Raw genomic sequence first — 18,158 nt, 5'->3', positions numbered from 1 at the left:
TAAATTTAAAGAAAGATAAAAGGTCAGTATAGACTTTGCTAAAACTACTGTTCTATGGTACAAATTTTTTGAGTTCTTTTTTATATGTATCATAAGACATAATTTTTCACATACATGTATTTGCTGAAAACATAATGAATTTGAAATAGTAACACATGTCTAGATTACTTTAACATAGTCAAGACTTTATAGTATCCTCACCCATCATATCTCCAAATGAAATTACCCTGTGTATCTCTGGGCTTTTCAGAACTCATGTTTTAGAGTAGTAGACAACAGAATAAGAATGTTTATTCTTATACCTTTTTAACGTATTTTGGAGGTCTTAGCCAGTGCAATAAGGCAATAAATAGACAAAGAAACAAATAAAATAAATAGTAGGAAATAAAAATGCTTTCTTCATAATGGATGCGATCTTTAATTTAAATAAGAAAATATCCTAAGGTATTTACAAAAAAGGCCATAAGATTAATGAGTGAGTGTAGTAGCAAGGTCACAGATTCTAAGACCAGTATTAAAAAATCAATTATGTTTCTATACTCCAGCAACAAATAACTAAAAAATTAATTCTAAAACTAATACCTCTTATAATAACTTCAGAAAATCTGGCATATTTCAAGATTAAACTATAACTTAGACCTGTACACTGAAAACTGCAGTGTAGTATTCTGAAAAAATAGTGAAGATCTAAATAATACACATATACCACCTTCCTGGACCAGATGAGTTAATATTGGTAAGCTATCAGTTTTCCACAAAATGTTCTGTAGATTCGAAGCAACGTCAAACCCAGTGGGCTTTCTTTTAGAAATTGACAAGCTGTTTATAAAGTTTATATGGAAATCCGGGGGAAAATATAGTTGAATAATTCATATTACCTAGTTTTAAGACTTACTGAGTAGTAATGAAGAAAGTGAGATATTGGCAAAAGTACAAATGTATCTGTGACTAGATAGTATAGCCTACAAGTTAACCCACAAATACATGGTCCACTACTTTCAACAAATGTATCCAAGTAATTCAATAGTGGTAATGAATCATTTTCAACAAATGTTGTTGAAACAACTAATTATCCATTTGAAAAAATTGGAACTTTTCCCTTGTCACACAATCATGCATAAAAATTCATTCAAAAGATACGTAATATAGAAGCAAAACATTAACACTCAAAGAAGAAAAATAGGAGAAATTAGCAAGCAGGCAAAGATTTCTTAGAAAACAAAAGGCATGATTTTTTTTAAAAAAGTGATACAGCAGGTTTCCCTTGAAAGACATACAAAAGTGAAAAGGGAAGCCACAAGCTGTAAGAAGAAAATAGATTGAACACATATACACGTGTGTATACGTATATATATTTGCAATACATATAGACAAAGATATGTATCCAGAATATATAAAGAGCCATTACAAGTCAGTAACAAAAGTCAGAGAAGTCAATTTTTAGGGACAGGCCAAAGATTTGAAAAGATATTTCACTTAGAAAAGAGATATGGTCAATAAGTACTTGAAAAGATCTATATTTAATATCATCTGTCATCAGTCCATTAGAAATTAAAACAATTATGAGATACCATTAGATACCCACAAGCCTGGCTGAAATTTTAAAAGGCAGTGTTAAAAGTTAGAATATAAAACAGCTACAACACTCATGTGTTGCTATTAGGAACATAAAATGGTACCATCACTTCAAAAAACAATTTGGCGATATCTTTAAAAGTTTAACATCCACTTACCTTATTACTAATCAATTTCATGATTAGTAATTTGCCTAAGGGGAATAAAAACTTAAGGACACAAAAACTTGCACATATGTTTCTGGTAACTTCATGTCTAATATCCAAAATTCATGTAAACATCTATCAGTAGAAGAGTAGATCAACCAAATGTGGCATATTTGGTACAGTGAAATACTTAGTACTCAGTGATAAAAAGAACAATTTACTGATAGTTGAAACAACACGGATAAATCTCTAATCCATTGTAGTGAGCCAAAGAAACTAAGATTTTTCTATGATTCCATACATTTGAAACTCTGGAAAACAGTACTGTGGTCCCAGGCTAAAGACAATTTACTGGAAAGAGATATAAGGAAATATTTGGGGTTGATGGAAATATTTTATATCTTCACTGATGTATTAATTATAGTTTTATATATTTGTCACACTTAATGACAGTACATTTAAAATAGATGTATCTTATTGTGTATAAATTATACTTAAATAAAGATGAGAAATTAGGTTTTGGTAAGTTCTATTTATACTTGATTCTCAAATGAAAATAACTCAAAAGATCATGATCACTCAAGCTTAATCTAAGTCTTGTTTGAAATTACATAAAAATATTTCTGAAAAGTAAATGAAGAACATTAAGGTATAAAATTTTTGTCCTTCAGTGAGTTTGTACAGAAAATATTAGTCTATGTTATTTGAAATGCAATATATAAGATATTATAATCAAAGGAATTATTAATTAAGTATAAAAATGAGATTAAACTCAGAACATCACATTCAAAAATGATATTAAGTGATACTTAGAAACTGTATATATTATTATTTAATTTATTGAGCAGAACACATTGAATTGATAAGGATATATCATAAGTGATGTGGCTCACTGTAAGTAAATATTTTCCTTAGACTTTTTTTCCAATAAGAATTAATATTAACAGACATTTCCTTTTTTCCCTTTATTTCTTGAACCACACACTTCCCCAAATCATCTTTTTTTTTATTGGTTGTTCAAAACATTACAAAGCTCTTGACATATCATATTTCATACATTAGATTCAAGTGGGTTATGAACTCCCATTTTAACCCCGTATACAGATTGCAGAATCACATCGGTTACACATCCACATTTTTACATAATGCCCTATTAGTACCTGTTGTATTCTGCCCCAAAAGTGGTAATTAATTTGAGTTTTTTCTTTTAAAAGCAAAATTTTAAATAGTACTTCTGTTTCCCCCCTGACCACCAAAGTTTTTAGTACCTTAGCAAAAGTCTGTTAATGATATAATTTACACCATGCTTTGAAATTTTTTTTTAAAGCTTTTTGTGTTATAAAGAGGATTTTTTATGGGATTGATTCTTAAGTTCAGTGGTAAAGGAAATCATATGCTTGCTTCCAAACTTAGTGCAACTTAAATGTGTACAAAACTGCAGAATGAATTGTATCTGTTAGGGCTTCTCCCAAAGTGATAATTTTTTAATGGGCCTTTACTGTGTCTCTTTCTTTCCTTTATGAGCTGTGTCTGTAAAAATCACTTCAGTTGCTCAGCTAAGCTTTCCTAACACCCAGGCGCTCCACTTGAAGCATATGGATGATACTACTTTGTTAAGGCTTGATGGGCTCTGCCGAGATCTCAAGCTTAGCTACTTTTCTTAGCCCTCCTCTTTGCTGGAGAGTCACATTAGTCTTCTCTAACCTTTCTACAGATTCGTTATTGGACGAGAAAAGCCAGGACAAGTGAGTGAAGTTGCCCAGTTGATAAGCCAGACGCTGGAACAAGAGAGGCGCCAGAGAGAGCTGCTGGAGCAGCACTATGGGCAGTATGATGCTGATGATGATGAGGTAGGAGTGCTGCCAGCATTTCCTGTTCCTTCTCACTGCATGCCCACTGCGGGCAACCCTCATGCTACTGTGCAACAGCAAGGCAGGCTCTTTGCAGTTTCTTAAAGAGGATATGTCTACATTGAGCCAAAACTCAACCTCAAGAAGAGAAATGCTACTTGCATCTGATATTAAGTTGTGAATCAGGTCATGGTATCCTATTTATGGTCTGAAGACTGGAAACAAATCAGTCTTTTATCCCACTATTATAAAGAAATTCATAGAAACAAAAAGGATAAAAACACCAAAATGTGAATTATGGCTAGTTTTATTGATGGAATTAGATAGTTTTCTCTCTCTGGTTTATATTTTTTTCAATCTTTTCCAAATGTTCTACAATAGTATGCTTTTCAAAAAAAAAATCAGTAAACATTTTAAGTGAAAAAACACACTCATAATACAGAAACACACGCACCAAAAAAATGCTGATTTCTGAGTGTTTCCAGAGGGTTTTCCCCCCCTCAGGAAGAGAAAGTTCTTTGGATCTGCTCACTATGATTTGTGCTAACATAATGCAGAACAAAGCTTTTCCACTAGCACATGTTCCATAGCGTAGATACATATTGGAATAATTTTACATCCTGCTCTCTGTAGAAGATCAAGTAAATGAATAGAAGCTAACCCCCAAGTGAAAACGGCTCTCCGGAACCCTTGTGTGTTGTAATGTAATACAGATGCTGGTGTATTTCCAATGTCAGTGCCAAATGTACATTGATATGATGGGACAACATGTTTTATTATAAACACATTCAAACATGCATATGTTTCATATTGACTTGTCAAAAAATCCATCAACAATTTAGTTGTAGTATTTCATACTTCATCAACTAATAAATATTCAGATAAAACAAATATTCTTCTTTGTGTCAGCTGATACAATATAAGCACAGTGAAATTTCATGTGTTCAACCTCTACTCATCTAAATATATTACTTTTCCAGAACTTTTTTTGGTGTCTAGCCAGAACATAGAAATTATTAAAAATATTTTTCATGTATTTTTAATCTGGGATATTTTAACTAAAATGTATATTGTTTTCATGTGTTTGCAGTATAACAAGGTTGTAGTCTCCATTTATTGTAGTAGGAAATTGAAAATGGTATATCAATTAACTTTGAATTAAGGATAGTACATTAGAAAGCCTTTTCATGAATGAATAGTCTCTTAGAATTCTGTTTACTTTATTGGGTATTTTTCTTTCTGTGATTGCTTGAAAAGACAATTTTTTTCTAATTATACTGACATATTAAGTATGGAAATATGTTATCTCAAAATTTGAAACTAAAAAGTGGTTTCTTCAAATATTTGAGCTTGCATTTTACCTAGTTTTCAATTCTCTGCTCCACTGTTTTATGTTTTATTAGAGATGTTGATTTGCTTGGCTGCAAGCCTGTTTTAGAATTGTCAAATCAGTCACTGCAGTCTTGGTTTTTACCTCCCCACTCCCTTAGATTTTAGATGTGAAGTTGAGGGGAGTACGGTGACATCAAGTGGTGGAAAGGCAGGAGGCCAGGCTTTGTTGTCTGTGTCTCAGTATCCTTGGCTTTCAAGTTTGAGGATTGGGCTAGATCGCTGGATTCCTTCTAGTTTCTAACATTCCATAAACACAGAATAAGACACCAGGCTGAGCAAGAAAAAGGGGAAAGTGAGATAGCCTGATTTTAAGGCTCCCCAAGTAAAACTTTTAGATCACATTTACATGTTTTCTCCAATTATTGGAGGAATTTTTCACATTTATCCCCAAAGTTTTCAACTCAAGCAGCTAAAGCATGTGTAGAGGTATGGAGGTAGAGGGGTGTCTATTCTTTGGAGCATGTGCATATGATTTTCCTCTATTTGATAATCTGAGTAAATGAAAAAAAGAATATTTTTTATTTCACATATATATATATTTAGGATCATATCATATACCAAGTGGAAGATTATGGATTTATTTGTCTGTTTTTGTAAAGAGACTAAAGATCATTTTCCATGTGAGCAAATATTTTTAAGAGTAAGAGGAATAAGTCTGATAGTGTCAGGCACTTTACAAGGTGCCTTCCCTACATGTTCTCATTTAATCTTTAAAGCATTCAGAAGAGGTGTTTTGTTTTTGTTTTTTCTAGAAATGCAGCAGCTGAGGTTCCCTCCTACCCAGGTATGACTTAGCTGTCAGAGTTAGTATTAGAGTTAGAGTCTTTGGCCCCAAAGCCTATTGGACTCTGCAGTTGTTCAGTACTGTTGTTGAATGGAGTGTACAGAACTTGCCTAACGGGCCTGCGTATTCTGGCACACACAAGGTGACTGGGAACAAAAGATGTTATGAGGATTCCTGTTTAGAGTGATGGAGCTTCCAGTAATACTTAAGTTCCATAATTCTTTGTTCTGTATTTTTAATAACAGGGAAATTGAAAACCTGGAGAATATTTTAGACAGCAGTCCCTAAGTATTGTCTTATGGAGTTTAAAGGAAAGAATAACAATACACAAATGTTTTACCAGAAAAAAAGAATTGAAGTTTTCACTAAACTTAGAAATCAGAAATTAGAAATCGGAAGCTTTCTACTGTGTTACTTCAAGTAACCCCCATTTTCTTGAGAGGGTCAAAGAGTGTTTTCCTTTGTAGTTTTTTCTCATCCTTCTCTGATTTGTGTGTAACATAGTGTGTTACTAAATAAAACATGTCCAGGTAAAACCAGTTTAATCATCTGTGCAGAGGAGAGGTGAAATCTGTACAAATAATGATAATTCACTCTAGTATTAAGAATGCCAATGTTATTACTTGATTCAAAAATTTGTAACTAACACTACCAAATATTATTAAATTGATTGATTTGAAAAAAATTGATTGATTTGAATATTCTCTCAATTTTCTATTTACTTTGTTTCTCTGTTAATGGAAAGTAAAATGTTCATAAAGTGACAGAAATGAGAAGAATGAATATTGAGTATCCAATGGTTAAATGGTTATTGAATAATTGATTTAATTTTATATGTAATTAAGCAATGTATCGATTTACATATCTTTGTTAGAACAGGCCCTGAATTTGTGTAATCAGTCACTTGGCTTTTAACTTTCCTTATAATTTATAGAATCATCTTTTGATTTCAAAGTTAGTATTACTTTTATTTGATAATATCCCCTGTGACATTCCCTGGACCTATCCAGGAAAACCTCTAATTAGATACAGAGCAACTGAGTTCATCCAGTTAATTTTCAGAGCCAGTTCTTAGATCAACATTGTCTGCCAAAGGATAGAGAGCTTCTGTTTTTGATCAAATCATCTAAAGTTGATTCTAATTTGGAACTTGTCACATGGACAGATGGAAGTTGCTTGCCTGAATTGGCTACATGGAAAACATCACAGTATAAGCAGTATATCCTGAAATTGTAAAAGTACAGTGGTCCGCTCTAAGAAGGAAGAAAGAGGGGGAATGTTTAGGAATAACACCTTATCATGTGTTACTTATGCTTACATATATCTATTTTAATGCTCTAGGAGATTCTAAGTCATTCTCTAGTAGAATTGAAATGTGTAGTTAATCTCAAACTATTTAAATTGCTGCTTTTTCTGTTTTGTCTCCAAATATTTAAACTAGGAATAGTTTAAAATAAGCAAACAGCCAATTCCATTTTAATTTGCATTCCTGTTTCTGTTCACTCTCTGTTAAACATTCTGATTAAAGAAGAAGAAGTAGTAGTAGTACAAAGACTCTGTCTGAAGGCTGAAAAGTAAAAGGGAGGATCCTATAAAGAAAGGGAGATGAAAATCTAAACCACTAAAAAATTTTAATGTACATCTGAATAATCTGTGATGAATGATTGCATTTCTGGATTTAATAGAATTACTGTGCATTTGTTTTTCTTTTTCTTTCTAACAATCTGAAAGGTAACTGTAGAGGATTTCAGTAAACCCCTCAGACAGTCAGCACTATGCCATGGTATTCTGGGGGTATGGTAAATTTTTCAACTAGATTTTAATTTTTTATAACATCTAGTCTTCTGTCATAATCCACACTATTATTTTAGCCTTTAGTAGTGAGATGATATAATTCTGTTGTATATTTTTTCTGGCCTGTTTGTATTTTATGGGTACCTTTCTGTTAAAAAGCATATAATTTTAACTGCTGTGGGCTCAGGTTGGAATATAGTATCAAATGGTGCTATACCTCTTTTTTGAATTAGAAAATGAATATGGTCATGAAATTAAAATGAATAATTTTATACCTTTTTAAAATTATGTGATTATTTGGCTTTTTAAAATATTCTTTTAAAACATGATATTTATTATATTGTAAAGTTAGTGGTTATAAGTCACATTTTAAAAATCTCTTTAGTCTAGTTCATAGCAAGCTTAATCAACACTGTGGAGACTGAAGCCCCTTCTCTTAAAATATAGCTTTTTTTATAATTTGTTTTCATTACTGAAAATTAGTATAATTATACCAATATCACAATAGTGTTATTTTTAGAATCTTTTGAAGTATTTGATACAGTTTAAAGCAGCTACCTCCACAGATATGTCTTTCAATTGCTTGTGTTCACATGTAACAATCGAGGCAAAATTATAATAGATGCTGTGATTTGTGTAAGTATTAAAAGGTTCACAAGATTGTAATTTTTATGTGAAAAGCATTCATGGGACTACATTAAATTTAACTCATGCTATTTGCTGCTCCTGGTTGAAAACAGCTTGTGCTGTGTGCGCAAGACTGTGCTTATTTATGGATGGCAATTTAATAATGTGAATGGACCATATTCTGTGTCCATGATATTTGAAACAGAGTGGGAGTATGTTACCAAGGTCCAATAGCATCCTCTTCATATTTGACAGTGTGTTACAGCAAGCACCTGAACTTCAGTGTTTTTCGGTCCTTTTTCTCTCTATTGAGGGGATGGGGAAGCCTTCTTTAATTGTTTTTGTCAACCATTTTAGAACACTGTGGCTGAATTTCAAGGAGTATCTGCCAACTGCAATAACAATAACAACTGTGTCCTTAAGGTTTGTTTTATTTTTTTGATAGTAAATGATGCTTTTTTTTTAACCTTCCTGCTTCATGTGTGGAATTAAATATTCTGTTTCTAATTAACTATACTCTGAAGAACTTCTCTAGAGCTATGTTTTTTGTGTGTGTTGAATAATAATTTGAAAATAATGATTTGAAAAAATATTTAATTATGAAATGGCATATAATTTAGTTACAGTTTCTGTGGTTTGGACTCACTTCCTAATATTTAACCATGTTTGTTTTTAATTCCTAACACTTCAAATTGAATTTGTTAATTCAAGTTAAAGGGGGCAAAAAGATATCCAATATCAAGGCTAAATGTTGGTTACATAATACAGTGTATATAGTGATTTATTTTGTCCTTAAGTTCAATATTTATTTTTAAAGAAAAGAATGTTCTGATACAAAGTTTTTAGTTTTTCATCACTAAGTATATATCTTTAAATTATGGCACTATTTATTTGCTTGATTTCAAGGGTTGACATACCAAAACATCTAAAAAGGTACTGTACTTTAAATAATGAAATTATCTCAGTAATAGAGATAATGGAGCTTAAAATGGAGGTCAAGTGTGTTTAAATGACAAAATGGTTGATGGTGATAAAGAGGAGCCTGGAGAAAACGAGAAATATAAAATCTTTTAAATAGCTGTTCAGAGACTTCAATTTTATTTGATCTTTAAAAATCATTAAATTTAATTATATCCTTTGGTTTATGATTTTCAAATTTATAATAATGATCATTGTTATTGAAACTGAAAGCCATAAGGTTCTGGGAAAACATAGTGGAAGTCTGTCTATGGTTGATCTAGCCTAAGCCAACTGTGTGTACACATCTCTCTCTCTCTCTCTCTCTCTCACACACACACACACACACACACACACACACACACACACTCTCTCTCTCTCTCTCTCTCTCTCTCTCTCTCTCTCTCTCTCTCTCTCAAACTATTCCCAGGAGGTGGACAGCCTCCTCTATTTTTAAAGGTACCCTCTAGGGATATAACTTGTATTTATAACACTGAACACAGGAAGATGATAGGATCAAACAAAATAGAATTAGAATAAGAACTTCATCTAAACCAGGTCATCTCTTATAGCTCATTTTCTTTGTATAATTACATTTTGTTTCATTTATTTGCTTATTTATTAAATTTATGATACGGGGGATTGAAGCCATGGTGCTCTACCACTGATCTATATCCCCATCCCTTTTTGAAAATTTTTTATTTGTGTTTTTTAAAGTTTGAATTTTTTATTGGTTCTTTTTAGTTATACATGACAATAGGATTTGTTTTGACATAATTATAAAAACATGGAGTATAATTTGCTCTAATTCGGTACCCAGTGTTTCTACTTTCCTTCTCCTCCTCCCTTCTCATGTTCCCTACCTTACTCTACTGATCTTTCTATCTTACTTACAGTTTTTTTTTTTTTATTTTTTGGCCTGGGGAAGCAGGTATCAGGGATTGAACTCAGGGACACTCAACCACTGAGCCACATCCCCAGCCCTATTTTGTATTTTACTTAGGAGCAGAGTCTCACTGAATTTCTTAGCCCCTCACTTTTGCTGAGACTGGCTTTGAACTCATGATCCTCCTGCCTCAGTCTCATGAGATGCTGGGATTACGGGCATGTGCCACTGTGCCTGGCCAGTTTTTTTTTTTAATTAATGTTTTGTGAATGTGCATGATGGTGATATTCACTCTGGCATATTCAAATATACAAATAGGAAAGTTAGGTCAGATTTATTCCACTGACTCTCCCTATCTCATCCTTTCCCCCTTTCCTTCATTCCCCTTTGTCTATTCCACTGATGATCTGTTCATTCATATATATATATATATATGTGTGTGTGTGTATATATATATATTCACTGCCTTATTTTAGATAAGCTTCCACATATTAGAGAATACATATCAACCTTTGACCTTTTGGGTCTGGCTTGTTTTGGGGACTGGCATGATAGTCTTTAGATCCATTCATTTGCTGGCAAATGCCATAAAGTCTCTCTTCTTCATGGCTAAGTAATACTCTAGTATCTGTGTGTGACATTTTCTTTATCCATTAATCTGATGAAGGATTGTGTTGCTATAAACATTGATGTGGCTGTGTCACTGTCATGAGCTGATATTTAAATCCTTTGGATATACACTGAGAAGTGGGATAGCTGGCCTATATGGTGGTTCCATTCCTAGTTTTTTTGAAGAATCTCCATACTGCTTTCCAAAGTGGCTGCACTAATTTGCAATCCCACCAGCAATGTACGAGTGTGCTTTTTTCCCCCATATCCTCACCAACATTCATTATTACTTGTAGTCTTGTTAATTACCATTCTGACTGGAGTAAGATGAAATCTCAATGTGGTTTTAATTTGCATTTCTCTAATTGCTAGTCCTTGAACTTTTTTTTATATATTTTTTGACCATTCATATTTCTTCTTTTGAGAAGTGTCTTTTTTTTTTAAGAGAGAGAGAGGAGAGAGAGAGAGAGAGAGAGAGAGAGAGAGAGAGAGAGAGAGAGAGAGAGAGAATTTTTAATATTTATTTTTTAGTTCTCGGCAGACACAACATCTTTGTTGGTATGTGGTGCTGAGGATCGAACCCGGGCCGCACGCATGCCAGGCGAGCGCGCTACCACTTGAGCCACATCCCCAGCCCGAGAAGTGTCTTCTTAATTTCTTTGCTCATTTATTGATTGGGTTATTTGGTTTTGTGTTGTTACGTGTTTTGAGTTCTTTGTATATCCTGGATATTAATTCCCTATCTGAGGAGCAAGTGGCAAAGGTTTTCTCCTATTCTCTTGACTCTCTCCATGATCTTAACTGTTTCCTTTGCTCTGACGATGCTTTTTAATTTGATGCCATCCCACTTATTGATTTTTTTTAAATTTTACTTCTTGTGCTTTAAGAGGCTTATTAAGGAGTGAGTTCCTGAGCTGGGCCTACATTTTCTTCTAGCACTTGCAGGGTTTCTGATCTAATGCCTAGGTCTTTGATCCACCTGGAGTTGAGTTTTGTGCAGGATGAGAGATAGGGGTTAAATTTTATTCTATTATGTATAGATTTCCAGTTTTCCTAGCACCATTTCTTAAAAAGCCTATTTTTTCCCCAACATATGTTTTTGGCACCTTTGCTCAGTATTAGATAAATGTATTTATGTGGGATTGTTTCTGTGTCTTCTATACTATTCCATTGGTATTTATGCGTGTTTTGTCACTATAGCTCTGTAGTATAATTTAAATTCCAGTATTGTGATGCCTCCTGCTTTGCTTGTATCACTAAGGATTGCATTGGCTATTCTGGGTCTCTTATTTTTCCAAATGAATTTAAAACTGCTTTTTCTAGTTCTGTGAAGAACGTCATCAGGATTTTGATGGGAATTGCATTGAATTTGTATAGCACTTTTGGTAGTATTGCCATTTTGACAATATTAATTCTGCCTATCCAAGAATATGAGAGATCATTCCATCTCATAAGATCTTCTTCAATTCTTTCTTTAGTGTTCTATAGTTTTCTTTGTAGAAGCCCTTCACCTCTTTGGTTAGATTGATTCACAAGTATTTTATTTTATTTTATTTTATTTTATTTTGAGGCTATTGTGAATGGGAAAGTTTTCCAAATTTCTTTTTAATTGGATTTATCATTGTAGTATAGGAATGCAGTTGATTTATGAGTGTTGATCTTGTATCCTGCTCCTTTGCTGAATTAATTTATGAGCTCTAAAAGTCTTCTGGTGGAGTTTTTTGAATCTTCTAAATATAGGATCATATAATCAGCAAACAGAGGTAATTTGAGCTCTTCTTTCCCTATTCATATCCCTTTAATTTCTTTCTCTTGCTTGACTAGAGTTTCCAGGACTATGTTGAATAGGCATGGTAAAAGTGGGTACCCTTCTCTTGTTCCTGTTTTTATAGGAAATTCTTTCTGTTTTACTTTATTTAAAATCATTTTGGCCATGGGCTTATCATTTATAACCTTTACAATGTTGAGGTGAGTTCCTTCTATCCCTAGTTTTTCTAGTGTTTTAAACATGAATGGGTGCTACACTTTCTCAAATGTTTTTTTCTGCATAAAATGAGATAATAATGTGATTCTTGTCCTTAAGTCTGTTTAATGGTGGATTACATTTATTGATTTCTGTTTGTTGAACTAACCTTGCATCCCTGGGACAAAACCCACTTGATCATTTTTAATGTATTTTTGTATGAGGTTTGTCAAAATTTTGTTAAGAATTTTTGCATTGGACTGGAGTTATAGCTCAGCGGTACAGCATTGCCTAGCATGCATGAAGCACTGGGCTTGATCCTCAGCACCACACAAAAATGAATACATAGATAAAATAAAGCTATTAAAAAAGGAAAAGTAAAATATCTGTTAAAAATTATTTTAAAAAGAAAGATATTGTGTCCATCTATAACCCCGCCCCCTTTTCTTTCCTTGATATGTCTTTGTCTGGTTTTGGTATCAAGGTGATACTGACTTCATATAATGAAGTTGGCAGAGTTCCCTCCTTTTCTATTTCATGAAATAATTTGAGGAGGATTGGTATTAGTTCTTTAAAGGTCTGATAAAACTGCACTGAGAATCAGTCTGGTCCTGGGCTTTTCTTTGGTTTTGTTTTGTTTTTTTGTTTTTTTTTTTTTTTTTTGCTTTATAGAAAAAGGTTTATTTAGCTCACAGTTTGGGAAGTTGAAAGTCCAAGATGGAGCAGCTAACTAAAGTACTTTGATTTTTTATTTTTTTTTATTGGTTGTTCACAACATTACAAAGCTCTTGACATATCATATTTCATACATTAGAATCAAGTGGGTTATGCTGGGCTTTTCTTTGTTAGAAGGTTTTTGATTGCTGCTTCAATTCCATTACTTGATATTGATCTGTTTAAGTCTTCTGTATCTTCCTGGTTCAGTTCGGGTTGGTCATATGTCTCTAGGAATTTGTCAATATCTTCAAGATTTTCTAGCTTATTAAAATATAAATTTTCAAAATAGTTTCTGATGATTCTCTGGATTTCAGTAGCATCTGTGGTGATACTGGCTTTTGCATCCTGGATTTTGTTAATTTGAGGTTTTTCCTTTTGGTTAGTTTGGCTAAGGGTTTATCAATCTTATTTTTTTAAAAACCACCTTTTTGTTGTGGTGATCTTTTATGTTGTTTTTTAATCTCAATTTTATTAATTTTGGCTCTGATTTTAATTATTTCCTGTCTTCATCTGACTTTACTGTTTCTTGTTCTTTTTCTGGGACTTTGAGGTGTAATGTTAGATTATTTATTTGGTATCTTTCTGTTCTTTTGGTGTCTGAGCTCACTGCTATGAACTTTCCTGTTAGTACTGCCTTAGTACTCTTCAAGAGATTTTGATATGGTGTATTACTATTTTTATTTACTTCTAAGATTTTTTTTATTTCTCCCCTTATTTCTTCTGCTATCCATTCATCATTTTAAAGTGTATTATTTAATCTCCAGGTGTTAGCATGGTTTCTGTTTTTGATCTTATCATTGATTTCTAATTTTATTATGATCTGATAGAATGTAATGCATTATCTCTTATTCTTCTGTATTTGCTAAGATTTTTTTGTGACCTAAAATATGGTCTATTTTAGAAAATGTTCCAAGTGCTGCTAAGAAGAAAGTAAGTTCAGTTGTTGATGAATGAAATATTATGCAGATATCTATTAGTTTCATATTATTAATTGTAATTTTTAGTTTTGTAGCATTTTTTCTTAGTTTTTGTTTGGATGATCTATTCAGTGGTGAAAGAGGCATGTTAATGTCACCCAGTATTATTGTTTTGTGATCTGATTCTTAATGATGAGAAGGGTTTGTTGACATACATAGATGCTCTGTTGTTTGGCATAAATATTTATGATCATGATATCTTGTTGATTTATGATTACCTTAAACAGTATGAGGTAACTTCTCTCTTGTGATTAATCTTGGCTTGAAGTTCACTTTATCTAAGAATATCTACCCCTGTTTGTTTTCAGTACCATTTGAATGGTATGTCTTTTCCTATCCTTTCATCTTCAGTCTGTGAATGTCTTTACTTGTAAGGTAAGTCTCTTACAGACAGCATATTGTTGTTTCTTGTTTTTTTTTTTTATCTGGTCTGCTAACCTCTGTCTTTTGTTTGTTTGAAGAGTTTATATCATTTATATTCAGTTATTTTTGAGAAATTGTTTTTATTTCCTGTCATTTTGGTTTATTTCTTATATTTAAATTGGACTTCATTCTCCTTTAATTGACTATTCTTCTAATATAATTTCTCCTTATGTTGTTTTTCATTTTTATTTTTCATGAAACATTTTATTAAGTGTGTTTTGTACTGCAGGCTGAATTCTTTTAGCTTTTGTTTTATCATAGAAAATTTTTATCTCTTCTTCAGTTCTGAAACTTAACTTTTCTTGCTTGGTATCCATTTTCTTTCAGAGATTGATATATATTTTTCCAAGACCTCCTGTCTTTTAATGTCTGTGTTGAGTAATCAGTTGAAATGCAGATTGGTTTACCTCTAAATGTGATACTTTTTTTTTCTTGCAGCTTTTAAAATTCTATCCTTATTCTGTGTGGTAGGCATTTTCATGATAATATGTCTTGGAGTGGATCTATTATGATTTTGTATATTTGGAGTCCTGTATAACTTTTGTATTTGAATTTCCATCTCTTTCTTAAGGTTTGGAAATTTTCCAATATTATTTTATTGAAAATATTGTGCATTTCCTTAGTTTGTATTTCAGAACCTTTGTGTTTCACAGTGAATCTTAAACTTGGCCTTTTGATGTTATCCCAGATATCTTGAATTTTCAGTTCATGATCTTTTAATATCTTTTTTGATCAACTTTATTTTCAAAATTATATAGTTTTTGTCTTCAGGGTCTGAAAATCTATCTTCAGAGTGGCCTGATCAATTGATGATACATTCCATTAAATTTTTAATTTGGTTTATTGCTTCTTTAATTTCAAGAATTTTTGTTTGATTCTTTTTCAGAATCTCCATCTCTCTATTGAACTGATCTTTCATTTCCTGTATTTTCTCTCTAATTTTATTCTTTATGTATTCTTTTAGCTCATAGAACAGTTTTTTAAAGATAATGTTATTGTGGTTTTATACATTTATTTTATTTATTTTTATGTGGTGCTGAGGATACAACACAGTGCCTCATACATTCGAGGCAAGCGCTCTGCCACTGAGCTACAACTGCAGCCCTCATGGAACAGTTTAACTGTGAACTTTATCTAAAGAAGATATTTCCTCCACAGTGGTATCAATGAAGTCTATTGTTAAAACATTATGGGCTGTTTGGGATGGTGTGTTCCTTTGTTTTTCATATTTGTATATCTGCCCATCTATTGGTATAGTTCTGATTTCTTCCTTTTTTAAAATATTTATTTTTTATTTTATATGGGCTCAATATCTTTATTTTATTTGTGTGTGGTGCTGAGAATCGAACCCAGTGCCTCATGCATGCTAGGCGAGCACGCTACCACTTGAGCCACATCCCCAACCCTGATTTCTTCTTTTAACTAAAGGACTACTTTGTGAGCTTTGTTATTTTAGGAGCCCTGGGTTAGGTGACCATTCAGATTATGATAATTTAAGTGAATGTGTGACCTCCAATTCCAATATCAGCACCACTTGAAGGGATATCATTGAATCCTATTTACTATAATCACTTCAGAGCCATGCCCTATTCTGTTTATCCTTGATAAGAAATACAAATGTTGTAATTGTTCTCTAAGGCTCCTCAAATTCAAGTATAAACCTATATTAAAATTCTGAAATAGGTCAAATAATTAGTTGATAAATGTAATAAATGTATTATTTCTTTCCACAATTTCATCTTGAGCTATTTACTCTGTTTTAAGGATCTTTCTGTTAAGTGAGGTCTAAAATCAGGGAGGAAGAAAGCTTAGGCAAAAAGAAAAGGGAAAGAGTGTGAGAAGGGGGGTGGAGGGAATATAAAATAATAATTTACACCAAGATAAAAAGAAGAAATAGATGAATGGTTAATATTTGAGGTAGTAACAGATAATGCAAGTGGATGAATAAGGGGTAAGAGAAGCAAGTATAAATTAGACCCAGGAAAACAAAGATAGGAAGATTAAATCCAATTAATGCTTTAAATCATTAGATGAAATACATTCACATTGAAGGTACAGTGTGGGCTATTGAATTAACAAATATCATTCAAGTTAAAGAGTTATTTATATGATCACAATTGACATTAAATTATTTATAGTAACCCATGTCAAGGTGAAGAAAATTTTTAGTTTGGATTTCATTGGGGTTTAGACATTTAGCAGATATCCATCAGTCTTTGGTTGTGGATCTCTCCAGAGTTGCAGGGGCACAGCAACCAGTTCCCTAGTTGATATGAACCTCCTACCAGCAGCTTCTGGTTTGACTCCTGGGAGGGTGCAGTGTTGTAACTTGGTTATTCCTATCGTATGCAGTAGTCCAGGTTTCGGACTCTGAAGTGTCCCTGTGATTGCTGTGGGTGACCATGTACCTACTTCCCCCATAGGTTTCTTTTCATAGTAGTAAAGATATTGATCTGTGAGTGCAGGAATTCTGGTTGTGAGTTTTCTGTGGGTGTTCTGTGGTACAGAAGTATTTCCCTGGCCATTGCAAATCTCTGAGTTACTATTATAAAGGGTCTCCGGTGGTTTACCTGGACTCCACTGCCCCAGTTTGTGAATGGCAGGTATGATTCTCTCTGTTGATTATGTCTGATGTAAGATCCTGCCAGTATCCAAACAATGCCCTTTCACTTGCCAGTTGTGATCATGAGTCAGACTAGGCACCAGTTAAGGTTGGGATCAGCCTCTTCTTCCTGCACAGACTCTGGTAATTTTCTACTGGGTGTCTCTATCACTGGGTATTCAGGCAGCTGCCCTCTTAGTCTTCTGCAAGTGACTGCCCCAATGTCAACGATCTGGGCCTGGGGAATCTGCTTCTTCTATGGGGGCCAAAGCTGCTTCATTGCTGTCTCTGAGTTCAGCGAGTGCATGCTGCACAAGGCTTTTTGGGTCACAGAGGCTGAGTGGGGTTAGGTGTAATTCCCTGCACAGGACCCCGTCTTCCATTCCCCTTGTTTGTGATAAGACAGAGGGAGAGGGGTTTCAGCATTTTGGGCTAGTAGTGGTCTATCTAGTTCTTTCTGGCCAAATTATTACAATGTCTCACTGCAGGGGCCTTCCCTGTGGTTTAATTTGGAGCTGCCTGTGCACGGAAAGATTTGAGGGGGGTAACTGACTAGTTGGCTGAGGACTCCTCAAGATGGCTTTCTTTCACGATTTCATTTTAAGCTATGGACTGTTGTAAGGTTCCTTCTTTTACCATCACATTTTAAATTTTGTCTGTCTTTCCAAATGTTTTTTAGCAAGTGAGCTTAAGAGATTTTCAATCCCCCCTTCTACCTCCACCTGGCTTTCTCTCTGTTGTCCCTTCCCTCTTCTCGTCCCCAGGTTCTGATTGGGATTAGGGGACTCTTAAATTTCTTTTCTACTCTGGTAACCTATTTTCCAGTCTCTCCAGGTCTCAGACTTTGTAATATTGA

The 18,158-nt window shown here is 33.4% G+C and overlaps 1 protein-coding gene across 1 annotated transcript in view; it reads left to right on the top strand.

The window, feature by feature from the left end:
- Positions 1 to 18,158, top strand: part of PPP1R9A (protein phosphatase 1 regulatory subunit 9A) — a 322,192-nt gene that overhangs the window by 222,268 nt on the left and 81,766 nt on the right. The window contains exons 7-8 of the mRNA XM_081284725.1: positions 3,436 to 3,571; positions 8,526 to 8,591. Of these exons, the coding sequence (XP_081140851.1) occupies positions 3,436 to 3,571; positions 8,526 to 8,591 (202 nt within the window). The remainder of the gene's footprint in view (positions 1 to 3,435; positions 3,572 to 8,525; positions 8,592 to 18,158) is intronic.

Source organism: Spermophilus citellus, assembly GCF_964194105.1.
Source record: "Spermophilus citellus genome assembly, chromosome: 3".
NCBI classification, from domain to species: domain Eukaryota; kingdom Metazoa; phylum Chordata; class Mammalia; order Rodentia; family Sciuridae; genus Spermophilus; species Spermophilus citellus.
This window is presented reverse-complemented; position numbering and strand designations above follow the sequence as displayed.